This window comes from Equus asinus, chromosome 18 (genome assembly GCF_041296235.1).
Source record: "Equus asinus isolate D_3611 breed Donkey chromosome 18, EquAss-T2T_v2, whole genome shotgun sequence".
NCBI lineage: Eukaryota > Metazoa > Chordata > Mammalia > Perissodactyla > Equidae > Equus > Equus asinus.
Window position 1 is genome coordinate 41,921,235 of NC_091807.1, and position 25,320 is coordinate 41,946,554.

At 46.8% G+C, this 25,320-nt stretch overlaps 1 protein-coding gene across 30 annotated transcripts in view; it reads left to right on the forward strand.

Moving 5' to 3' along the window:
• PCNT (pericentrin) overlaps positions 1-25,320 on the forward strand; it is a 148,638-nt gene that overhangs the window by 23,934 nt on the left and 99,384 nt on the right. For 18 of the 30 annotated variants that reach the window (XM_044751091.2, XM_044751101.2, XM_044751097.2 and 15 more), the window contains 9 exons: positions 464-600; positions 2,173-2,284; positions 3,973-4,216; positions 4,702-4,789; positions 14,856-14,879; positions 16,480-16,636; positions 17,691-17,908; positions 21,773-22,242; positions 23,698-24,262. In XM_044751091.2, the coding sequence (XP_044607026.2) occupies positions 464-600; positions 2,173-2,284; positions 3,973-4,216; positions 4,702-4,789; positions 14,856-14,879; positions 16,480-16,636; positions 17,691-17,908; positions 21,773-22,242; positions 23,698-24,262 (2,015 nt within the window). The remainder of the gene's footprint in view (positions 1-463; positions 601-2,172; positions 2,285-3,972; positions 4,217-4,701; positions 4,790-14,855; positions 14,880-16,479; positions 16,637-17,690; positions 17,909-21,772; positions 22,243-23,697; positions 24,263-25,320) is intronic. The other 12 variants (XM_044751093.2, XM_070489102.1, XM_070489099.1 and 9 more) reach the window with 2 other exon arrangements.

Here is a 25,320-nt window from a genome sequence, read left to right on the forward strand (position 1 = left end):
GATCTGCCAGACTTACGATTGGCCGCGAATCCCCTGTGCTCAAACCTCGGATAACCAATGTGTGTGATACCCATGGGGACGGAGGTGCGGCCCGGCCAGCTTCCCCCTGTTGACAGGCCACTCAGTGTCTCTAAACCTTCCTGAAACCTTTGTTTCAGAGATGGTTTTTGCACACTCCATTATTACGTTGCTACCAAAAAAGTAATATTGCGACTGTTCACTTTTTATCTGGGTTGGCTGTTACACGGTGATGCCCACCAGTCAGGAGGGCTTGTCCGCATCTCCTCCTGCCCCTGGGAGAGCAGGGGCCCTGAGAATGGGGTCTGGAAGGAGTTGGACCTGCCATCCATGGGGCGGCGCAAGCAGGGCTGTCATTACTGACGGCAACGTGCTGCTTAATGTCGTGTTGAGAAGGAAGACACTGTGGTGTCTTGCACTGAATGAGGCCGCTTCTGCTCTCCAGTTTCCCTTAAGACTTTGGAGGCTCAACACGAAGTGGCCTTGAGAAAGTTACACGAAGACCTGCAGTCTGAGCACTGTCAGTGCTTAGAAGACTTGGAGCTGAAGTTCAAAGGGAAGGAAAAAGAAAAACAACTAGAGGTAGGCAAGAGCTGATTTATTTTAATTACTTGGTGGAGGAAGGGAGTTTTAGAAGATTCTGGGTTGGGGTCATTTCACGTTCTTGTGTTTGCTGGAACTTAAGTACTACATACTACAGGTAAAGAGACCCAATATTTGGCAGAGCTGGTAGATGAAGAGGTAGCGATGGAGGGTCCCTGGGGTTGATTTCACAGTCAGGTTCAGTCTGAGATGGAGTTGTTCTTGACCAGAACCCCTGAGAGGTTAGAGACCACAGACGCTGGGGATAAGGCCGCAGCCTCTGACTACAGCTCGGCAAACAAGAAGTTCCTTGGAACAGTTAACTGGAAACACTTCTACTTCTTATGTATTCAAAACTCTTTTCCGATGAAACTCTACATATCAAAATGTAGGAAGTGTGGCCAGATCTTTCTTAGAGACCTGAAGTGCACCTGTTGCCAAACCCAAGAACCAGGCAACACCCTATGCAGCAGTTCAGGAAACAAGAAAGGAAGTCAGCAGGGGACGGAGTTAGTGGTGGCCTGTGCATGGGTCTACCGAGGAGAGGAGTGTGGTCGTCGGAGCCCAGGAGGAGCTGTGTCTCATGCTCTGCAGCTCTCACACCTGCTCCCACTCCTCTCCTCCCAACAGAGGCCAGGACCTGCCAGGTGCAGAGCAGGGGTTCCTGGCAGGGCAGATCCAGGGCCAGGCTGGGGCAAGTCCCCTCCCTGCTGGCTCTCTGACTGATGGGAATGAGATGGTGGAAGGGCACCCTCTTCCTGTGCCTTGGACAAGAAAAGGCTGCAGGTGCCAGAACAACCTTGGCGCTGGCACTGCCCATGCACAGCCAAGCTCTCACGTTCCTTCAGGCAGGTCCTTCAGCCCTTGTCCCTGCACTTGTGGCTCCCAACTTAGGACCAGCCTGAACCTGACCCCCCATGACAGTGGGTGGGAGCTGCTCTCAGGTCCATTGGTGCAGGGCAGGCTGGCGTGCAGCACATGCTCGGTGTGCCAGTTCTGTTCCTCCTGGAAGAAACCACTCCCCAGGAAGGTTGACCATGAAATTCATACTACACAAGGGATGAGGGAGGGTGGTGACCTCAGATGAGAAAGAAATTCCCCGGGGTCAGTGATGTAATCTTGGGATGGCTTGGAACTTGTTAAACTCGACAACAGGGGGCCTCCTGGGAAAGTGAGGGGTGCTGCTCCGTGCCTGCTGACAGCCTGGAGGAGCCCAGTCCACCCACTTTGGGGGCCCGGGGCGTGCTCTGAGCTTCCTCCCGGCAAATTAGAAGGGCATGTGTTTAGGACAACAGAGAAAGTTCCTGTGCTTGCTCAGTGAGCAAAAATGGATCTGTGCAGGTAGCAGGGCCAGGGGCCGGCAGGGAATGTGTAAGAGGAAAACTCGGGTCACTGAGAGGACTGCGGCCAGGTCACGGCACATTTCACAGCAGGGGGCCGCTGTTGCTGGTCTTCTCGAGGCCGTAGGCTTGGAATTTGACCTCTTACTCCCATCTCATGCCTGTCAGATGCTGGGCACAGACGACGTGTCGCTGTGAGTTGGTGTCTCACGTTGTCGCCTTCCTTTTCCAGTTAGAGACTCTTCAAGCATCGTACGAAGATCTGAAGGCTCAGTCACAGGAAGAAATCAGGAGCCTGTGGTCCCAGCTTGAGTCTGCAAGAACCAACAGACAGGAGCCCAGTGGTGAGGAATTTCCTGTTAAAAGTTCAGATCCTCAGAAGCTAAAGCTGTGTGTTTCTAATTGTTGAAACCCCAAACTAGAATTTAACAATTGTAGTAAGTGCAAAAAGTGATTTTGTAAACTTCTTTGAAGATTGAGTTGTGTAGTTTTAAGGTGGAAGTTGGTTTGCTGGTGGAGTCTTGGTCTCATCCTTAAGTGAGTTACTGAATAACGACAGAATCATGTGTCTTCCCCGCGTGAGCGTGAGGCACTTTGAGGTGTGAGGCTGGTGAAGCTGACCAGCGGTGCTCACGTTGGCTGAGGAGTTGTGCCTGAGTGCTGTAGGATGCAGCTCTGAGCCGGCATTTGGGGTCGCAGGGGTGCCTTGTGCATACCGCTTCCTGGGCCCCGTGCGCTCCCCAGGGCTGGGTGTGGTCAGGCTCCTGTGGCCCCGAGCTCCAGTTTTGGAGGATGGCGCCCGTATCCCAGCCCCAGCAAGTGCAGCCAATCAGACTGAGGGCAGGTTGTCTGGGCGCCATCACAGGACCCTGTGTTAGAGCAGTCGTGCTCCGGGCAATGCCTTCAGCGGGGGGTGGAGAGACTCTGCAGAGCAGAACATAGACACGAACTTTCCTGCTGCTGGTCTCCAGACAGAGCCTTTAAAACCAGCAATTGCCCTTGCTGAATAAATGTTACTTGGCACAAAGAACAGATATGAGAAAGGGCCAGAAGTGGTGCCCGTCTGCTGCTGTGGTGGTGAAAGTGGTGAATAAGGCCTCATGTCCACTTCCCTGCCCTGCACGCTGTCAGCTCACCGCTTGGTCCTTCTTTTGGGTCCGTCTGACACTGGTGGAGGCTGCAGGCGGGGCTGGTGGACTTACATGTAGGTGGCTGTTGTGCTTTCACATGCGTGTTTCACTTCTCACCTGTTGTGCTGGGAATCTTCTCCCTTGCATAAGGACCCTTACGGCAACTTTGAGTTGAAACCTCTGGGATAGTGACTAGTTTATGTCCACATTATTTGAAAGCTAATTATTATCGTAGACCAGCTGGCAGCGTTCTTTTGATCAAAATAGCGATGGTGACAAGTTCCTTTAGAGTGTGTGTTACTGTTCTGTTGTGTTAACAAGTCAGAGACTTACAGCTTAAAACCACACCTGTTTACCAGCTTGGAGATACATAGATCAGAAGTCTGGGATGGCACACCTGTGTTTTCTCCCTGGGGTCACCCACAGCCAGATTCAGGGTGCTGGGCTGCGCCTTGACCTGGCTCACTCAGGTGGTGGCTGAGTCAGTCACTGTGGCTGTAGGGCTGAGGTCCCCTTTCCTTGCTGGCTGTCAGCTGGGGCCACTCTTGCACATGTTGCTTGCCGACGGTCCTTTCATCTTCAGAGCCCCCAACAGCATTTGGAGTACTGCTCACACTTCCCATCTCTCTGACTTCTGCCCCTAGCCCGAGAAAGCTCTCTCCTTCCATGGGGCTCGTGGGATTCACTGAGGCCGCGGGTTGTCTCCCTGTGTAAGGCCCCTGTGCCACATAGCATAAGCCATGGACAGTGCTCATGTCACATCACAGTGGGCACCCTTTTCAGAATTCTGTCCTCTGCACCACACTACAAATATCTCCTTAAATATCTTAAATCTCAAATATCTCCTCAGTTTTTCTAAGTGTTTTGTTTTAAGATGATTGTGTGATTTCATCCTATAAAAGAGTTACGCGAGCAGCCCCTGGCTCGAGGGTCCCACGTGGAAGAATTAGAACACCTGAGGCAAGACTTTGACCAGCAGCGGCAGCGAGAGAGAACCGAGCATGAATCCGAACTAGAACAATTGAGAATTTATTTTGAAAAGAAATTAAGGGATGCTGAAAAAAATTACCAAGAGGACCTGACGCTGTTGCAACAGCGGCTGCGGGAGGTGAAGGAAGACTCCCCTGTGGAGTCTGTGGAAATCAGGTAAATAAAGCAATATTCGTCTTAAATATGTTTTTGAAATAGGGGAACCTTGAGCTGAACTGAAATCTAGTTTTTTTGTGATTTCATGCCAATGGAGGGTAATAGTCTTGTGTTTTGGAAACACATTTTACGTTTGGGTCTTGAAACAAGCTGACCTCAGAGCCAGGAGCTGAGTGTGACCCGCATGCCAGGCTGCGGGTGATGACCTGCAGCCATTAGCGGTGGGCGCAGACTGTCAGGGTCCTGCCTCGCCTCCGGTGTCCCTGCCACTGTGACACTTGACCAAGCTGGGTTCAGAACTGGCTCCAGTTGCTGTCACAGACAGCACGCTCAGCCGCGGTCATCCTGTCCTCGACACAGAAGTAGGCTGTATTGGAAGGAGTAGGGAGGGTTTTCTCCTTTCATACAGTTGGATCCCAGGAAGAGAGCAGAGTTCAGATGGCAAAGTGCTGCATGTTAAGTTTTTAAGACGTTTTCTCTTTTAGTTCATCCAGTGCACTTTTGGAAGAGGCCTCTGAAAAAGACGGAAAAGACCAACTTGATCAACTTGACCTTCAGCTGGAGCAACCTGAGGTGACAGCCAATTTCTTTTTCTTTTATTCTTTTTTTTTTTTTTAAAGATTTTATTTTTTTCCTTTTTCTCCCCAAAGCCCCCCGGTACATAGTTGTATATTCTTTGTTGTGGGTCCTTCTAGTTGTGGCATGTGGGACGCCGCCTCAGCGTGGCCTGACGAGCAGTGCCACGTCCGCGCCCAGGATTTGAACCAACAAAACACTGGGCCACCTGCAGCAGAGCGCGCTAATCCAGCCACTTGGCCATGGGACCAGCCCCACCAATTTCTTTTTAATTGTGGTGTAATTGACATATAACATTAGTTTCAGGTGTACAATGTAGAGATTCAATATTTGTATGTACTGTGAAATGATCACCAGAATATGTCTGATTAACATCTTTCAACACACATAGTTACAAATTTCTTTTTCTTATGATGAGAACTTTTAAGACCTACTTTCTTAGCAACTTTCAAATATATAGTACGATATTATTAGGTGTGGTCACCATGCTGTACATGACATCCTAGGACTTATTTATTAACTGGAAGTTTGTACCTTTTGACCACCTTAAACCAATGTGCCCACCCTCCACCCCGTGCCTCTGGAACCACCAGTCTGTTCTTTGTATCTATGAGCTTGCATTTTTTTGTAGATTCCACATGTAAGTGACATCACACAGTATTTGTTTTTCTCTGTCTGACTTATTTCACTGAGCATAATGCTTTTAAGTTCCATCCATGTTGTTGCAAATGGCATGATTTCCTTTTTTATGGCTGAATAGCAGTCCCCTGTGTGTGTGTGTGTGTGTATGTGTATGTGTATAAAACAGACTTTCTTTACCCACTCATCCAGTGATGGACACTTAGGTTGATTCCATATCTTAGCTGTTGTAAATAATGCTACAATGAACATGGGGTGCAGATATCTTTTCAAATTTGTGTTTTGTTTTCTTCAGATAAATACTGAGGAGTGGAATTGCTGGGTCATATGGTACTTCTATTTTTAATTTTTTGAGGAACTTCCATACGGTTTTCCATAGTGGCTGTACCAGTTTACATTCCCACCAGTAGTATACAGGGGTCCTTTTTCTCCGCATCCTCGCCACAGACTTGTTATTTCTTGTCTTTTTGATAGCAGTCATTCTACCCAGCGTGAGGCGATATCTCATTGTGGTTTCGATTTGCATTTCCCTGATGATGAGTGATGTTGAGTATCTATTCGTGTGCCTGTTGGCCATCTGTGTGTCTTCTTTGGAGAAATGTTCAGATCCTCTGCCCATTTTTTAATTGGATTACTTTTTGCTATTGAGTTGAGTGAGTAATTTTTTTGTCATTGAGAAAGATTGTTTTTTTAATCTTTAATTGAGAATGGTCTGTCTTGTTATAAAATCTGAATTTCTGTCCTTTTCACAAATGCCGCCTGTGACACATGCCAAGTAAAGGAATGCTTGCTTGTGTCTTGTGAATGCACACACTGCACTATGGTGTGTTTACAACAGTACACACTGTTGGGTTCAAAGCGTAAATCAGACACGGGTGTCCAGGAGAGTCTGCTCTCCTTCCTGGGCCTGCCCCAGAGGCTCTGGTCGCACCTGCCACCGTGGGCCAGGCTTCCTGCTTCTCTACCAGCACCCTGAGGGCCTGTTGTCACACCTTCCAGGGATCCACACAGTGTGAAATTGTGCGTTTTTTGCTTTTAGTTGTGTGTTGAACGTCTTTTCCTTGCCTTTTATGTTCTTCCTTGAATCGCCTCCAGGCTGTTTCTGTCATTTTTGACATTTGTAGATAGCACTGTCCAGACAGAGCTTTCTGTGACGATGGAAATGTTCTGAATCTGTGCTGCCAGTGCGGTGCCACCAGCACATGGCTGTGAGCACTTGAAGTGTGACTGTGGAACGAGGTTTCCTTTTGTTCAGTGGTGGTTACTTCAAGTGTCTGTAGCCCCTGGGTTTCCTGGCCACTGTCCTGGGCGGGCAGCACTCACACGTGGTGGAGCACCCTGGCCTTGTGCAGTGTGCTCTGCCCCCTGTGAGCACCAGCTTCAGTCTAAACATCTGTTGTTCTCGGTCTTTTAGGTTGTGTCTTAGTTGGCTTGGCTGCCGTAACAGTACCACAGACAGCAGCTTAGACGACAGACGTTTGTCATCTCTCAGTGCTGGCTGGAAGTCTCAGAGCGAGGTGCTGGCTGGTTTTTCCTGAGGCCTCTCTCCTTGGCTTACAGACAGCCACCCTCTTTCTGCCTCTCCGCGTGCTCGTCCCTCTGTGCACTTGCGCCCCTGCTGTCTCTGTCTGCAAGTGCAGTCATGTTCTGTGCTGGGTTAGGATGTCACCGCAGGAATTTGGGGCACCCCATTTGCTTCATTCTGTGACAGGCTGCTTCCAGTTTCGTGTTGTTAACATCCTTTGTCTAAGTGTCTGCGTCCACGTGGTGGTTTCCTAGGGGTGAGAGTGTGGGGGATGGCAGCTCCCTGCCTTGCACTTCTCCTCTGGATCACGTTCCCAGTGGGTGTGATGCCAGTGTTATAGCCATCCCCCTGCTTGGCATGCGTCTGTCTCCTTGTCTGCTGCCCTCTGCTGCCCTGCCCCGCTCGGCACTGCCCTCGGGATCTCCTGCTCGCTGCTGTCCTGGGGTTGCCCTGCTCTCCATTGCCCGTGGTCCTTCCCCTCTGGCCAGCCCTGCACCCACACTGCCCGTGGCGCAGATGTGCTCTGTCTGCGTTTACTCCCTTTCCTTCCTGTGCCTGTTCCCTTAGTGTAGCGTGAAAGGGCGTGTGAGGAGCACACCCTGGGGCCTCGCATGGCTGAGAGCTTGTTTCGTCCTGGTGTGTGTTTGACTGGGTGTCACATTTGGAAGGTGGCTCTGTTGTCTCGCCCGCTGAGTCTCCTTCATGAGCGGCTTGTGCTCCCAGCAGCTCTCAGGCCCTGCTGTGTCCTGGCGTTCTGCAATAGCGATCTATCTGTGTGTATCTGTTTTTCATGCTAGGAACAAGGGGGGCCTTGAATCTGAGACTCCTCCTTCACTTCTGGGACGTCCTGTGCTTTTCTGTTTGTTTGGATAACTTTTCCTCCATGTTCTTTGTAACTCTTGTAAGCTTCACGCTTGACCTCAAGAATGAAGCCTCTGGGTTTCTTAAATTTTCATTTCACATCTTATGTTGCTTTTGCTTCTGTTTTTTGGGTGGGAGACTTTTCTCTCCTCTAATTCTTCAGTTGAGTTTCTTGTTTCCAGTATCAGTTTTAATTTCTAGGGCCTTAGCTTTTTTGATCTGTGTTCTTTTATACATCCTCCCATTCAGTGTTATGGTTGGGGTATTTTGCTCACATCTCTGAAGACAGCAATTAGTGTCAAAGGTTTCTTGTGTCTCCTGTGTGTCCTTGCTGTGTGTCTGTTCCTGTCCTGTCCTGATGTTGCTTTGTGTGTTGTGTTGAACGTAGGTGTTCCCTGCGTTGGGTGGTGACCTGTGGCCGTGCCTTCACAGGAGGTGTGAGGCACCATTGGGTCTTGGGGAGCCCTCTGAGCAATGGCAGAGCTCTACTTTGGGGAGCTGGGTATTGGACTTCCCTCCCAGGACCTCCTGCTGGGGTCCCTAAGGAGAGGAACCAGAGGGGTCTGTGCTGCACCCCACCTTAGTGGGCCAGGTCCTTACCACCTCCTGCACACCCAGACTCTCTGGTCCACAGCCCCTGGGGGTGGGTGTGCAGTCGCCTCCGCCCACTGCTGCAGCCTCCCGGGCATCTGGGCAGCTCACACGTGTCTCTTCTCCTTCTTGTGTGCCAGCCAGGAAGGTACAGCATCCAGTGATTTCTGGCTTCCAAGTCGGTCAGCTTTGGTTTGTTTCTTTTTTTTTTTTAAGTTTTTTATGAAGTTAATGGTAGGTTACCATCTTGTGAAATTTCACTTGTACGTTAGTGTCTGTCAGTTGTGTTGTAGATGCAAACCTTCACCCTTTGTGCCCCCCCCCCCCCTTCCCCTGGTAGCCACTAATCTGTTCTCTTTGTCCACAGGTTTAAATTCCTAATATGAGTGGAGTCATACAAAGGTCGTCCATCTCTATCTGGCTTATTTCACGTAACATAATTCCCTCAAGGTCCATCCATGTTGTTGCAAATGGGACGATTTTGTTCTTTTTTACGGCTGAGTAGTATTCCGTTGTATATATATATATACCATATCTTCTTTATCCAGTCATCTGTTGATGAGCACTTAGGTTGCTTCCACATCTTGGCGATTGTAAATAATGCTGCAATAAACATTGGGGTGCATAGGACTTTTGGAATTGCTGACTTCAAGCTCTCTGGATAGATACCCAGTAGTGGGATAGCTGGATCATACGGTAGTTCTATTTTTAACTTTTTGAGGAATCTCCATACTGTTTTCCATAGTGGCTGCACCAGTTTGCATTTCCATCAGCAGTGTATGAGGGTTCCTTTTTCTCCACAACCTCTCCAACATTTGTTACTATTTGTTTCAGTTATTTTTGTCATCCTAATGGGTGTAAGGTGATATCTTAGTGTAGTTTTGATTTGCATTTCCCTGATGATCAGCGATGATGAACATCTTTTCATGTGCCTATTGGCGATCGTATATCTTCTTTGGAGAAATGTCTATTCATGTCTCCTGCCCATTTTTTGATCGGGTTGTTTGATTTTTTTGTTGTTGAGTTGTGTGAGTTCTTTATATATTATGGATATTAAGCCTTTGTCGGATGCGTTACTTGCAAATATTTTTTCCCAGTTAGTGGGTTGTTTTTTTGTTTCAATCCTGTTTTCATTTGCCTTGAAGAAGCTCTTTAGTCTGATGAAGTCCCATTTGTTTATTCTTTCTATTGTTTCCCTTCTCTGAGAAGACATGGTGTCCGAAAAGATCCTTTGAATACTGATGTCAAAGAGTGTACTGCCTATATTTTCTTCTAGAAGCCTTATGGTTTCAGGTCTCAGCTTTAGGTCTTTGATCCATTTTGAGTTTATTTTGGTTTATGGTGAAAAAGAATGGTCAATTCTCATTCTTTTACATGTGGCTTTCCACTTTTCCCAGCACGATTTGTTGAAAAGGCTTTCTTTTCTCCATTGTATGCCCTCAGCTCGTTTGTAGAAGATGTGTGGTTTCATTTCTGGGCTTTCAATTCTGTTCCGTTGATCTGTGCACCTGTTTTTGTACCATTACCATGCTGTTTTGATTACTGTAGCTTTGTAGTCTGTTTCGAAGTCAGGGAAAGTGATGCCTCCAGCTGTGTTCTTTTTTCTCAGGATTGCTTTAGCAATTCGGGGTCTTTTGTTGCCCCATATAAATTTTAGGATTCTTTGTTCTGTTTCTGTAAAGAACGTCGTTGGGATTCTGATTGGGATGGCGTTGAATCTGTAGATTGCTTTAGGTAGTATGGACATTTTAACTCTGTTTATTCTTCCAGTCCACGTGCATGGGATGTCTTTCCATCTCTTTATGTCGTCATCCATTGCTTTCAGAAAAGCCTTGTAATTTTCCTTGTATAGGTCTTTCACTTTCTTAGTTACATTCACCCCGAGGTATTTTATTCTTTTTGTTGCGATTCTGAATGGTATTGTGTTCTTGAGTTCTTTTTCTGTTAGTTCATTATTAGAGTATAGAAATGCTACTGATTTATGTAAATTGATTTTATACCCTGCAACTTTGCTGTAGTTGTTGATTACTTCTAAAAGTTTTCCAATGGATTCTTTGGGGTTTTCTATATATAAGATCATGTCGTCTGCAAACAGCGAGAGTTTCACTTCTTCCCCCCCATTTGGATTCCTTTTATTCCTTTTGCTTGCCTGATTGCTCTGGCTGGGACCTCCAGAGCTATGTTAAACAAGAGTGGTGATAGAGGGCATCCTTGTCTCGTTCCTGTTCTCAGGGGGGTGGCGCTCAGTTTTTGCCCATTGAGATGATGTTGGCTGTGGGTTTGTCATGTGGCCTTTATTATGTTGAGGTAATTCTCTTCTATCCCCATTTTGTTGAGAGTTTTTATCATAAGTGGCTGTTGGGTCTCGTCAAATGCTTTCTCTACATCTATTGAGATGATCATGTGGTTTTTATTGCTCAGTTTGTTGATGTGGTGTATCACACTGATTGATTTGCAGATGTTGAACCATTCCTGTGTCCCTGGCATGAATCCCACTTGATCATGATGTATGATCCTTTTGATGAATTGCTGTATTTGGGTTGCCAAAATTTTGTTGAGAATTTTTGCATCTATGTTCATCAGCGATATTGGCCTGTAGTTCTCCTTTTTTGTGCTCTCCTTGTCAGGTTTTGGTGTCAGCGTGATGTTGGCCTCGTAGAATGTGTTAGGAAGTGTTCCATCCTCCCTAATTTTTTGGAATAGCTTGAAAAGGATAGGTATTAAGTCCTCTCTGAAAGTTTGGTAGAATTCCCCAGGAAAGCCATCTGGTCCTGGGATTTTATTCTTTGGGATGCTTTTGATGGCTGTTTCAATCTCTTTCCTTGTGATTGGTTTGCTCAAATTGTCTGCTTCTTCTTGAGTGAGCTTTGGGAGATTGTAGGAGTCCAAGAATTTATCCATTGTCTCTAGGTTATCCATTTTGTTGGCATATAGTTTTTCGTAGTATTCTCTTATTTATAATCCATTGTATTTCTGTGGAGTCTGTTGTTATTACTCCTCTTTCGTTTTTGATTTTGTTTATTTGAGCTTTCTCCTTTTTTCTTTGTAAGTCTGGCTAGGGGTTCGTTAATTTTATTTATCTTCTCAAAGAACCAGCTCTTTGTTTCATTGATCCTTTCCACTGCCTTTTTTGTTTCAATAGCATTTATTTCTGCTCTGATTTTTATTATTTCTCTCCTTCTGCTGACTTTGTGCTTTGTTTGTTCTTTCTCTAATTCAGTTAGGTGTAGTTTAAGATTGCTGATTTGGGATTTTTCATGCTTGTTAAGATGTCCCTGAATTGCGATGAATTTTCCTCTTACTACAGCTTTTGCTGCATCCCATACGAGTTGGTATGGCATGTTATCATTTTCATTTGCCTCCAGGTATTTTTTGATTTCTTCCTTAATTTCTTCAATGATCCATTGCTTGTTCAATAGCATATTGTTTAGTCTCCACATCCTTGTGCCTTTCTCAGCTTTTTTCTTGTAATTAATTTCTAGCTTTATAGCATTATGATCGGAGAAGATGCTTGGTATTATTTCAATTTTTTAAATTTGTAGAGGCTTGCCTTGTTTCCCATCCTATGGTCTATCCTTGAGAATGTTCCATGTGTGCTTGAGAAGAATGTGTATTCTGCTGTTTTTGGATGAAGTGTTCTATATATGTCTATTAAGTCCAACTGTTTTAGTTTTTTTTTTTTTGGCTCCACTGTTTCTTTGTTGATTTTCTGTCTGGATGATCTGTCCATTGATGTGAGTGGGGTGTTGAGGTCCCCTACTATTATTGTGTTATTTTTGATATTTTCTTTTAGGTTTGTTAATAGTTGCTTTATGAGCTTTGGTGCTCCTGTGGCGGGTGCATAGATATTCATAAGTGTTATTTCTTCTTGATGAAGTGTCCCTTTGATCATTATATATTGGCCCTCTGTGTCTCTCTTTACCTGCCTTATCTTGAAGTCTGTTTTGTCTGATATAAGCATTGCGACACCTGCTTTCTTTTGTTTGCTATTAGCTTGGAGTATTGTCTTCCACCCCTTCACTCTGAGCCTGTGTTTGTCCTTGGAGGTGAGGTGTGTTTCCTGGAGGCAGCAAATTGTTGGATCTTGTTCTTTAATCCATTTTGCCACTCTGTGTCTTTTTATGGGAGAGTTCAATCTGTTTACATTGAGGGTGAGTATTGATGCATGAGGGCTTACTGCTGTCATTCTGTTGCTTGTTTTCCGGTTTTCCTGTGTTTCCTTTGTTTCTCGTCCTGTGTGTTTTAGCCTACCCATTGACTTCTGCAATTTCTTATGCTGGGTTTCTTAGATCTTTCCTTATTTATGTTTTGTGTCTCTGTTCTGTTTTTTAGTTTAGTGGCTACCCTGAAGTTTGTATTCAGAATCTCGTGTATAACATAGTGCATTTTCTGGTGGTCTCTTACTTCCTTAGCCTAGACTGTTTCAGTCCTTTTCCTCCTCCCCTCCTAAATTATTTTCATCTCTTATTCCAACTTATGTTGTGAGTTTTTGTTTAGAGTGATAAGATTGTGTTTGCTTTGATGATTTCCTTCCCTTTATCCTAATGCTATAGTTGAATATTTGCTATCCTATTCAGATTCTATCAGTTTGTCTCCCTACTCTGTGTTTTGTGACCCCTTACTCCCGTTTTTTCTTTTTTCAGGTATGAGAGCCTTCTTGAGGATATCTTGTAGTGGAGGTCGTATGACTACGAAGTCCCTCAGCTTTTGTTTGTCTGGAAAAGATTTAATTTCTCCCTCATATCTGAAGGATATTTTTGCTGGATAGAGTATTCTTGGGTGAAGATTTTTATCCTTTAAAGTTTTGAATATGTCACTCCAGTCTCTCCTAGCTTGTAAGGTTTCTGTAGAGAAATCGCTGAAAGTCTGATGGGGGTTCCTTTGTAGGTTATTTTCTTCTGCCTTGCTGCCCTGAGTATTCTTTCTTTGTCCTTCATTTTTGCCATTTTTCCTACAATGTGCCTTGCAGTAGGTCTTTTTACATTGACAAATCTAGGAGATCTGAAAGCTTCCTCCACACACATTTCTCTCTCAATCCCTAGATTTGGGAAGTTCTCTTCTATTATTTCGTTGAGCACACTTTCTGCTCCATTTTCCTTTTCCTCGCCCTCAGGAATTCCGATGATTCTTAAGTTGCATTTTCTCATCGAGTCAGCTATTTCTCTGAGATTTTGTATAGTTTTTTAAAGTCTTAGTTCTCTTTCTTCCTCTGTCTGGAGCCATTCAGCCTGTCTGTCCTCGATTATGCTAATTTTCTCCTCTATGGTGTCTACATGGGCATTCAGGGAATCCGTATTCTGTTTTATGTGATCCATTGTATTTTTCATCTCTAAAATTTCTAATTGATTGTTCTTTATAATTTCAATCTCTTTTGTGACGTAATTCCAGAAGTCGTTGATTTGTTTGTCTATTTTTCCCTTTACCTCATTGAATATTTTGAGGATAGCTATTCTGAGCTCCTCTTCACTTAGTTTACCCATTTCCAAGCCCTCAGGAGCTACTTCTATACTTTTATTGTTTTCCTTTTGGACTGGAGCTTTTATAAATTGCTTCATGGTTGAGGAGTGGTTTTTGCGGGTGATGCTATTATTTGGTTGCAGTTACAACCTGTTGCCACTAGCTGGGGGTGGGGTCGAGAGCCTTGTGTTCTGAGCCCTGTGCCTTCAGCCCCGATGGGGGCATGCAGCGTGGCTTGGGGGAGGAGGGGCACTTTCACTCACACTGACGTGGATTGGATCAGCTCTCACTTTGTGGTCTCCTGGGTCCCTGGCTTGCTGGGGCTCCCCCACACAAAAGCTTTCCCTGTTAGAGGGTTTCCACTGCACTGGCGGTGGGAGTCCTGGACGATCCCCGGATGCGTGGCCCCTCCCTCGGTCCTTCCCACACCCACGGCAGCGATCTCATCCTCTAGGGGTGGGAGTGAAGTTCTCTGTTACCCAGTTGCTGCTCCTCTGAGGGCGGCTCCAGCCTCTCCGCCTTCTGTCATTTGGCTGCTGTGGGTCTCTGACGATTTCTGTTGTTAGGATTATTTTTTTGGTTGGAAAGCAGTTGCTCTTCTTGGTTGTAATTTGGAGGGGAGAGAGTCCCCGGTGCGCTCACGCCACCATGTTGCTGACGTTACTCCTCTGGTTTGTTTCTTCCCAGAGGTTGATAAGTTAAATGTTTTCCTTTCAGGCTGGCCTGACGGCCTAGTGGTTGAGGTTTGGCACTCACTGCTTCAGCAGCCCAGGTTGATTTCCCAGTCGTTGAACCACACCACCCGTCTGTCAGTTGCCATGCTGTGGCACTGGCTCACACACAACTAGAACAACTTAGAACTGGGATAAACAACTGTGCACAGGGGCTTTAGGGAGGAAAAAAAACAAAAGAGGGACGTTGGCAACAGATGTCAACACAGGGTGAATCTTTAAAAAAATTTTTTTTCTTCTCATTTCATCTATATTTCAGGAAGGAGGGAAGATAAAATATGGAGTGTGTGTCTGTTTAACTGAAAGGCCAGTGTGTGTGTGCATGTGTGCAGTGTGTGTGAATGCATCTGCATATTTGCAGTTTGACACGCCGGCCTACCCTCCCCAAGGGAGCCTGGCTGAACGTCCTATTCGCAGGGTCTGGGAGCCAGCCCCCTTCCCTCCTGCCACTGCTGGCTGTCACCACAGCTTCTGAGCTCCTCTCCTGGTCACCGGCCTGTGTCTAGTTTTGGTTTGCGCTTCTTTGGTTATTGTTGGGGTTGACTCTTTTCACTTACTCATTGACTGTTCTGTGTTTGTGTGCTTTTCCTTCTCCACCTTTTCTGTTGTGTCGGCCGTTTTTCCCGTTTGAGTGTGCACTTTGCTCATCTGTGGACTTGGCTGTGCTCATTTTCACTCTGGCCCCTGGGCCCCATCTGCATGCAAGTCCTGCCCCTTGCCCTGGCTCTTCGTCCTCAGGCTCATAGTGTCACAGTGTTGTCCTCTGGTTCTTTTAAAGTCTGTATTTTTGGTTCATTCATCTGGAACTTGGTTGTTGTCTGGCAGGAGGTGTTGGCTCCAAGTTTATTTCGTTTTTCTAAACAATGAGTCACTGTTTCAGGACTGACTCCTTGAATTTGTCCTTCCAGTTTAAAACATGACCTTTTCGTGTACTTAGTTGTCACAGAGACACGAGTCTGTTTCTGGACTTGATTCTTCTCATCTGTCAAGTTGTTGATTCCTGTAACAATGTAAGAATTTAAGTCTGACTTAAAAGATAATTAGAGCTTATTGGGAGCTTGAAGTTTAGGTTGTGTGACTTTTCTGTGATTTTTGAGGAAGATGGGTCTACTGGTTGCATTTTAAGGGAAACAAGAAATGTTGACGCATGCGTTGAGTACTCCTTCCCTCCCTCCCTCTTTCCTCCCTGTCCTCCATGAGGATGCTCAGGATGGGCCCTGTTGTCAGGGCTGGTCATAGCAGCCACCAGAGACCCTGCGCTGGGGAGCTCCTTCCTCCTGGGGCTGGGTCCTGGGTCCTGAGCAGGCCCATCGTCGGCTCTGGAAGGGGAGTATGAGGGAGGGTGACACGGAGGAGGGCATGAGGATGCTCAGCAGTCAGTTGAGTGGAGAAACCCAGGGGCTCCCACAGCTGAGCAGGCTGCCTCTGGCTGAGGCCCTGGCCCATGTCACTGGTCACGGAGGCTACATGGCCTGTGAAGGAGAAAAGGGAGTGAGCTTGGGAGGCCTGACCCTAGGAAAGGGAGGGCACAGGGAGGGGGTCCAGTGGCAGGGTCTGCCTGCAGCTCAGCTCCAAGAATGTTGTGCTCAGGCTCCTGGGAACAGCCTGCCTGGTGTTCCTGCAGCTGGTGCTTGGTGTTGGCCTCGGCGGATGCAGCATGTGTGTCAGGAGGCTTCGCCAACTCCGTGGCCCATGAGCTTCAGTAGTGCCTTCCAGTGTGGGCTGCACGTGGCTCTTCCCATGAGGCAGTCCCTCTGGAAGAGGTTCAGGGCGGAGAGAGACGGCATGAGGAGCACGGCTCAGCAAGGGTCACATGGGAGGCACTGGGTGGGTGATGAGGCAGAGGCTTGTTAGAACGTTTCCTCGGTGTGATTTCCCCGAAGGAGAGCCTGTGTCTGCATGCTGTGTCAGAAGATGACCACCGGTGCCAAGTCGCAGCAGTGGAGTCCTCCCCGGACGTCCAGCAGGAGGCGGACCTTGCAGGGACCCGGGCGTTGGAAAGGGAGCAGCGTGTGGGGTTCTCGGAAGAGTCTGGTCCAGGTCTGTGCCCTTCACTGCTCTCGCGTTGGCAGGCATCCAGCCTGTGGGGAATGTTTTGTGGGGAGGTCGGGCGCCTCAGCATCGATGGACTCCACTGGGAGTCAGTGACGTGGATACACTGGCCCTTTACTCTGCCGTGCTGGTGCTGGAGGCCTCCCCGGTGCCGTCCTCACGCGGCGTCTCAGAGTATATCAGGAGAAGGCCCAACTGGCGGCAGCTCTGGGGGTCATGGGAGACTGGAGCGGCTGGCAGGTCGTGGGTGTGGAAGCTGTGGTCATCCCACGGGCTTGGGGGATGGGGCAGGCAGTGGCCTTGCGACTGAGGAGAGCAGGTATAAGGCCAGCCCTGGACACAGATTCCAGGAGAGACGCCCCGACCCGCCGTGTTCTAGCTCAGCCCAGCCCTGGGGTGGGTGCTATTGCCGTCCCTGCTCGAGCTGAGGTGGGAGGAAGAGAGTCCTGTCCTGAGGGCTTGGCGGGGTCAGGGTCCCTGCCGGGGTGCTGTCCTGCTGAGGGCTCCCTCAGAGCTGGGCAGGGTGGGCTGAGGGGAGGAACGTGCTGCCAAGAGCCGAGGTCATGCTGGGCTTGGCGTCTGCTCTCCATTGTTCTCCTTTCTGTGTGATAAGTGCCATGTGGCCATCATGTGATGTGTTACGTCACTGGGCACTGATGGACATGCACTGCGCTCAGTTCGTTCTCACACCCAGGCATGTGACAAGCCCTGACCAGAATAGGTCGGAAAGGGCCTGGCCTAGGACTGTGCATCCCCTGGGGCTGATAACAGTCACCTGGTACCTAGATTAAAGGAGCAGACTGGGTGGGGGTAGGAGGGGGCAGCCGCAGGGCGCCTCGTCCGGGGCGCAGGGCAAAGTGGATGCTGGGCTGATAGTCGGTGTGTGGTGGTGTCCACTTCCGACACTGAGCTCACCCAGGAATTTTCAAAGTCTGAGTGTCTGTGTTGTCTGAGGCATTTGAAGGTGAGTGTCCTGTCCGTGTTGTGTGTGGGTGACCTCAAGCGTCGCGCCTATCTTCTCTGCCTTCTTGTCCCCTCCCAGGGCTTGCTCGGGTATGTCTCCAGTGTGCACAGGACACGGCCTTGGAGGTGGAGACAGAGGTGGCAGCCAGAGTCTTGTGTTTGGAAACCGAGCACAAGGTTAAACTCTCACTTCTTCAGACGGAGCTCAAGGAAGAAATTGACCTCTTAAAAATAGAAAATAGAAATTTACAGGAGAAGTTGCAGTATGAAGTTCACCTGAAAGAGGACTTGGAGAAAGTAAGTTGTGACTCCTCACAGCAAGGTGCTCATGCCCACTTTCATCTGTGGCCTCTTGGGCCTCCTGTGAACAGGTGGCCTGTGCCAGCTGGAGGTGAGGAAGTCAGTCCACAGGTCCTCGAGATCCATCCCTCTTACAACCAGTAGCAGTGTTTGGTTAGTGCCTTCCTCAGAGTTGGGGCAAGAATCCACCCTGAGCCAGGGCCAGAGTTGTGACTCCTCGTTGCTGCTCCAGGGGCAGGGGAACTGGCTGGGCATCCAGTTGGTTGGCTCATGGCCACCTGCAGGCCTTGTCTACCTCTGTGTCTCCAGTGGCATCCTGAACCCCCAGGCTCTTCCTCTTGACAGTCAGTCGTGTAGCCACGGAGACTGCACAGTGCGAGTGCATACTGAGAAATACTCTAGAAAACGTAACCCTTCACCAGATTATTGATGAGCTTCATCACACAGCCAGTGCAGGCAGGGCATGGTTTTACCACTGTGTCGGGATAATACATTTAAAGTGACTATAATTTTTTCGATTTCTTTTTTCCATGTTCTGACTAAGCTATATTCCCTCCACGTGTTGCTTGTGGCCTGATCCTCTCACCCCTGTCCTTCCTTGTGAATGTCGTCTTGGATTTTCACTCTCCATGAAAATAGAGTTTCATAGGAAGCTGTTATTACCTGCAAGTTTGATTACATGTTATTCCCCGAACTAAGGCGTTGTGAGAACTTGGAGCAAAGTAGAGCGAAGGATGGAGCTTTGTGGAGGCTGCAAGGGCTGCCTATGTCGGGGTGGCCGTGGGGGCTGCAGTGCGTTCACTGGCGGTCTGCGTGCACTGTCAGCACCTGGCCTCAGGCACTACTTGCCACGGGTCAGGCTTTCCCCAATGACTTGATGTTCAGGTGTGTGTATATATAATTCCTGGACCACCATTTCATCGACGTGTATCAATTATTGAGAGGGGGTGTGGAATTCTCTCTCTCCCTTTAGTTCTGTCAGTTTTTGCTCTAAGTATTTTGAAGCTCTGTTATTTCACACATAACGCATTTGAGATTGTTATGTCTTCCTGAAAAATGTACCCTTTTATCGTTTATGAAATATCTCTTTTCTCTCCTGTGGTGTCTTTGTATTGAAATCTACTTTCTTGTGTGACTATAGTCATTCCAGCCTTCATTTGCATTTTGTTTGCAAGGTGTACCTTTTTCTTGTTCATTTTACTTTTAATCTGATGAGAGTAACTACCTGGAGCTTGTGTCAGACCCCCAGGTTAAGGGCTCAGCCTCATGAGACTGTGCCACTTCTGTCTGACTTGGCTACAAAGTCGGAACATTCCCCTGCTCCCCAGGTTCAATAATTTGCTAGAACGGTTCACAGAACTCTGAGAAATAGTTTACTTAAATTTACCAGTTTATTATAAAGGCTGCCAACAGGAACAACCAAATGGAAGAGATACATAGGGCAGGGTATGGGGTGGCACACAGCTTCCGTGCCCTCTTTGGGTGTGCCGCCATCCCAGCATCTCTGTATGTTCACTAACCTGGAAGCTCTCCAGATCCCATCATTTAGGGTCTTTTTGGAGGTTCCATTACGTGGGCATGATTGATGAAATCATTGACCATTGGTGGTTGAGCTCAACCTGCAGCCCCTCTCCTGGCCCTGGAGGTTGGGTGTGGGGCTGAAAGGTCCATCCCTCTGCTTGTGTGGTGGTCTTTCTGGGGACCAGCTACACCCTGAAGCTGTCCAGTCATCTCATTAGCGTATAGGAGACCCTCTTATGACTCCTGAGATTCCAAGGATTTTAGCAGCTGTGTGGCAGGAACTGGGGACAAAGATCAAACATTTATTTTTTATTATGTTACACATATGGGCAGCATAAAGTTGGGTCTTTTTGTTTAATCCATTCTGAGAAACTCTACCTTTTAATTGGAGTGCCTAGTCTGTTAACATTTTGTGTCATTGTTGATACGGTCGGACTTAGGTCTGCCATTTTACTGTTAGTTTTCTACATGGTTTATATGTTTTTCTTTCTTTCTTTTTTTTTTTTGTTCCTCTGTTCCATCTTTCTTGCCTTTTTGATTATTTGAATATATTTTGGAATTGATTTTAGTGTGTCTTGGCTTGTAAGTTATACTTCTTTGCGTTATGCTTTTAATGGTTGCTCCAGGGGTTAGAAGATACATTCTTAACTTGTCATTCTTCTTAGGGTTAATGTTACGGCATTTCACAGACAATGTAAGAGCCCTATAATTGTAGAGGTGCATTTATCCTCTCCTCTTTGTCTTTTATGCTATAATTTCATAGGTATTACATCTACTGTTGTAAACTCCACAATATGATAAATTTTTCTCTGAACAGTCGTATGTACTTGAAAGAAATTAAGAGGAAGAATAGTCTTACATTTACCATTCATGGTGCTCTTCATTTCTTCCCGAGGATCTGAGTTTATGTCTGGTACCATTTCCCTTCAGCCTGAAGAATTTCCTTTAGCATTTCTTGTTGTGCACATGTGCCGTACAAGTTTTCTTTTAGCTGAAAAGTCTTTATTTCACCTTCATTCTTGAAGAATATTTTTGGTACCTATAGAAGTCTTGGGTGACAGATTTTTTTTCAGGATTTAAAGATGTTGTTTCTTCTGACCTCCTTGTTTCTGATGAGAAGTCAGTGATCATTCAGTCACTATTTCCCTGAACATAATGTGTCACTTTCTTTTGGCTCCTTCAAAGACTTTTCTCTTTATCTTTGGTTCTTGGTCATTTTACTGTGATATGCTAGGTATGATTTTTTTTTAAATCTTTTTCTCTTGTGAAATTCTTAAAAATTAGTACCTAAAATTGTGAATATTTGAGAAAAGGAAACAGGGATCCTAAGAAACATAGTTAACTGAAAAAAGAAAATTTATACTAGATCTCTTCTTTTCTTATTTAATAATGACATTAATGAAATGGTGGTCTATTTTAATAACTTAAAGAAAATTCTGTATGTTTATGTCTGTCACCAAATTTTCGTTAAGTATTTTTTCAGTTTTTCATTCCTGCTCCATTCTTTCTTTCCTTTTGGAACTCCATTTGTATGGACATTATGTCTTTTGATTCCTGAGGTCCTGTTCATTTTTTTTTTTCTAATCTTTTCCCTTTCCTGTTGGTTAAATTCTGTTGATCTTCAAGTTTACTAACTCTTTTCTCATCTCTAATCTGCTTTTAATTCCATCCAGTGAATTTTTAACTTTAAGATATTGTATTTTTCGATTCTAGAATTTTGATTTGGGTCTTTTTAATAGTTTTTATGTTTTGTCGTGATTTCCTATCCTTTGACTCATTGTGAGCGTGTTTTCCTTTATGTCCATAAACGTAGTTACTGGTTCCTTGTATACCCTGGAATATAAATTGTGGAAGCCCAGAGATTTGAACTCGTTATACTGTTTCTTTTTCTTGCTCAGATGTCTGATCTCCTTGCTGATGGTAGTTCTGCTCTGTCTGGGGCACTTGGCCTGTCCCTTGACAGGAGACTATGATGTGTCTGATTTTCCCCTGTTGCTGGTCCTGGCACAACAAAGAAGGCCTCAAGCCCCACCTTTGTGTGCTGCACTTGTGTGTATTTGTTCAGTTCAGGGAGTTTTTGTGCCAGTTTCAGAGATAAAGAACAGTTGATCTAGGTGCCAGGATGTAGATACATTTTACTTAAGCACAGAGTTTTACATTTGTTCCATTTTAGCTTCCTTGTATTCCCATCAACATAAGAAATGTTCCCATTGCTCTGATCAGCATAATGCCTGTATGTTCTGAAAGTTTCACTGTCTTTGGAGATGGCTTTGGCTTTCTGCTGCCAGTAATCTTTTCGTTGAATTTCTTGCCTCTTAAATAAAATTATGTTATCTGTAGGTAAAACATAATTTAGTTGAAGCTCACCAGGAAGAACTGAAGAAAGCTAAGGAGGAGATTCAGCTAATGAAACAAGAATTCAAAGAAAGAGCAGCAGAGTGGAAAGTTACGAGTGAGGACCTAAAGAGAAAAGCTGAAGAGAAATTGACACTGATGCTCCTTGACCTGAGAGGACAGGCGGAATCTGAGAAACAGTCAATAATAAACAAGTTTGAGCTTCGAGAAATCGAAATGAGGCAACTGCAGGACCGGCAGGCAGCCCAGATCCGGGACCTGGCGGGCTCCCTGGCGGAGCAGCAGGGCCGCCTGCGGCAGCTGGAGGTGGGATTCACTGGGGACGAGTCTCTGCAGTGTGGCCAGTGTGACCAGGAGCCAGGTGGCGGTCTGGCCCCCACAGACAAGGACTGGGAGCTCGCCATGCTCCGCCTGAAAGAGGACTGTGCCCTCCAACTAACATTGGCCCAGAATAGGTGGGTGATGTTCTTGTAGGATTGTGTTAAGTGTGGGGCCGTCTGCCCGATTCCTGTGTGAGACCTCACCCCGAGACAGCCAGCAGAGGCAGAGGCAGGTTCCCTGGGAAGACATGCTGTTGTCTCTCAGTAGGGCGAAAATGTGTGCAAGGAGGTGGAGTCTTCACCCTAAAACGACAATGGGCCTGAGCTAGGTGTCCTGTGACTGAGACATGCTGGCAGAAACAGCGTCCAGATTCTTCCAGTGGAGTCCACGTCCCTTTGGTGGATGCTACTGTGCATGCCTCTTTCACATCGTTTTTGTTCTTTGCAAGTTTTAAAATTTCAGTGGCAGAACTTTAGACCTCATTTATCACAAAGACATGCAGTTCACCCACATTAGTTTTTTGTGTTTTTAAAACTCAAATATTTAAAAAAAATTTTCTTTTCTAAAATATATACATACTTCCCTGAAGTTTTAACTAGATTTTGAATGTGATTTGGTTCTTTTGCCTCTGTTGGTGCTGACACTTTTTGCAAATATGGACTGTAGTGGCCAGGGGTGTTCTAGAGTCCTGGGGCATCGGACCTGCTGTTGGTTGTGCTGCTTCTTGTGTGTCAGCTGCTCTCCGGCATCACAAGTGAGGTGCAAGAGCTTCTGCTCTGGGGTCTGAGAACTTGAGTTCAAATTGTGGTCCCCACTGTGTCTGAGCTGGGTGGACGTAGGCACAGTGTTCAGCCTCACAAAACCCTAGTGTGCTCCCTGTGCGGTAAGGATAGATGGAGAGTTCATGGAAAGACTTTCACAGTGTCTGGGGTGTAGTTAGCACATAAAAGTCATCACAGCTTTTCTTGTCTCTTTGAACTCCCCAAGGCACATCACCAATGTATGATGTGCCTGGTAGAGACTCCAGGCTCTTCCCAGTTCCTGGTAGGATTCTGGGTGCCTTAATTAGAAGTAAGTCTTCCTGCCTGCCTCACTTTTTGCTAGGCAGCACCACTTCTGGCTCTTTTTAATTTACATCCTTCAATTCAGAACTGAAGAGTTTTTCTGAATGCTTTTTGCAGCCCTGTGGGTTCCCCTAAGCCATACTACCACCCCTTCCTGTCAAGGTCCTGCTCACCATGAGTGAACAGTCATGCCTACTTTGCCATGGTGTCTGTTAGAAATGTGTATGTGGTTCCTAGGTGTGGATCCTGTGTCCTTTCCTTCAGTCCGTGACTGGGGATGCCTGGGCTCTGGCCTCAGAGCTCTTCTGGCTTCATGTGGCCCTTCCTCCCCATTTACTTCTGGTGGTGACACTCAGACCGTTTGTAACAGACGGAGAAGGAGTAAGAACAGTTAAATCCAAGAGTGATGATCTCACTAGCAGAAGTAGTGTTTCCTGTAGGAAATGTGAAAAGTATTTCAAAGTGAGGTTGGTGCTCTTATGACTGCATATTTTACTGTTTGTTTTCACTTGCATGTCCTCCCAGGTTTTTAGAAGAACGTAAAGAAATCATAGAGAAGCTCGCTGCAGAACAAGATGCCTCCCTGCGGGAGGCCCAGGAGAAGCACACCCGTGAGCTCCAGCTCCTCCAGGAGAGACACCAGCAGCATGTTCTGTCCTTGACGGCTGAGCTCAAGACCCAGCACCAGGCCGAGATGGATCAACTGAGGGCTGCATTCGAGAGTGAACAGTGGGCTCGTTCAGAAGCGCGTGTGGCTGAATTGCAGACAAAACATGCTGCCGAAATCAGCGTTTTGGAGACAAGACACTTGTCAAACCTGGATTCTTTGGAATCTTGTTACCTGTCTGAAATTCAGGCCATACGGGATGAGCACAGACGGGCCCTGGAGCTGTTACGAGTAGACCTTGAGGGACAGCTGCAGAAAAAGAATTCTTCTCACCAAATGATTTTGACTCAGGAGTTAGGGAAGCTTAAGCTGAAGCATGACAAAGAGCTCCAGTCTGCAAAGGACAGCCTGAGAATTGAAACGAGCGCTAAATGTGTTGGAAATCTGAAAGCCCCAGCCCCCGAGCTTCAGGGAGCACACCAGGTGAGGGTCCGGGGGGCCTGCCTGCCCTCAGGACAGGTCTCTTCCTGCTGCACTGTTTCAGCTACATGTTTGTATCCTTGAATGTGCATCTGTGCAAGTGTGTCACTGTGCACGCATGTCTGTTTCCATGCCTCATGCACTGTGCCATCAGTGGTAACTTTGAGTTTCCTTGTGAGGTGGGTATAGAACAGGAAGTTTTAAGGGTTTTTTTTGATCACAGGCTCCTTGGTGAAGGCTTTGGCTCTCTGGTCCTAGAAAAATGTGTATATGTGCGTGTGCACAGAATTGTGTGTGCAGTTCATAGGTTCGAGTGCTCCTCGAGGCTGACCCCTGATCCTTGTGGGAAGGCTTGGTCTCAAGGGCCTCAGCAGCTCCAGTTTTCCTGTTGTGTGTATGGAGCCTCTCTCCCCTTGATTGATGCTCCATGAAATGCAACCCTCTGTCACGTGTCAAGAGCAGTGACTGTGCCTTTGGTAGGCACTTTGTTTTAGCGTGAAAGGGGATTTCAAGGAGAAGGCCCTGTTCCCCTGGGCTGGCACCCACTTTTCCTCATCTGCACAGCAGCTCACCTGCGTCTCATGCATTTGGACATGTTTATTTGGCCTAAAACTGTCTTGCCACCTAGACTGAAGTCTCTGTGTGGTCACATCTCCTTTCAGTTCTTGGGGCTGCTCTGTCCCATGTGGGCGAGGTGGGCATGCCAGACCCCAGGGGCAGACGGTGGCAGCTGCTGCTCTGTGCAGGCTGTGATGTGCATCTTTGTTCCTGGGTTGCAGTGAAATGATCTACAGCTGATGATTCAATTAATCACTATTCTGAAAAAGTAATACTTGTCAAATATTTATGAAGTAGATATTCCAAATTACAAAATAGGTAATCTCAGGCTTGTATGAACACGAATACCAGGTGGAAACTGTTCACTGCCTGATTCGGGCGAGATTTATGAGGAGATGTTCCTGGGAGAGTTTCATCCTTCGCTCCTTGTCAGGCAGCTCCCAAAGTTAGGTTATCGTTTGCCTCCCTTCAGCTCTGTTTAAGATAGAAAGGAAAAGGTAAGC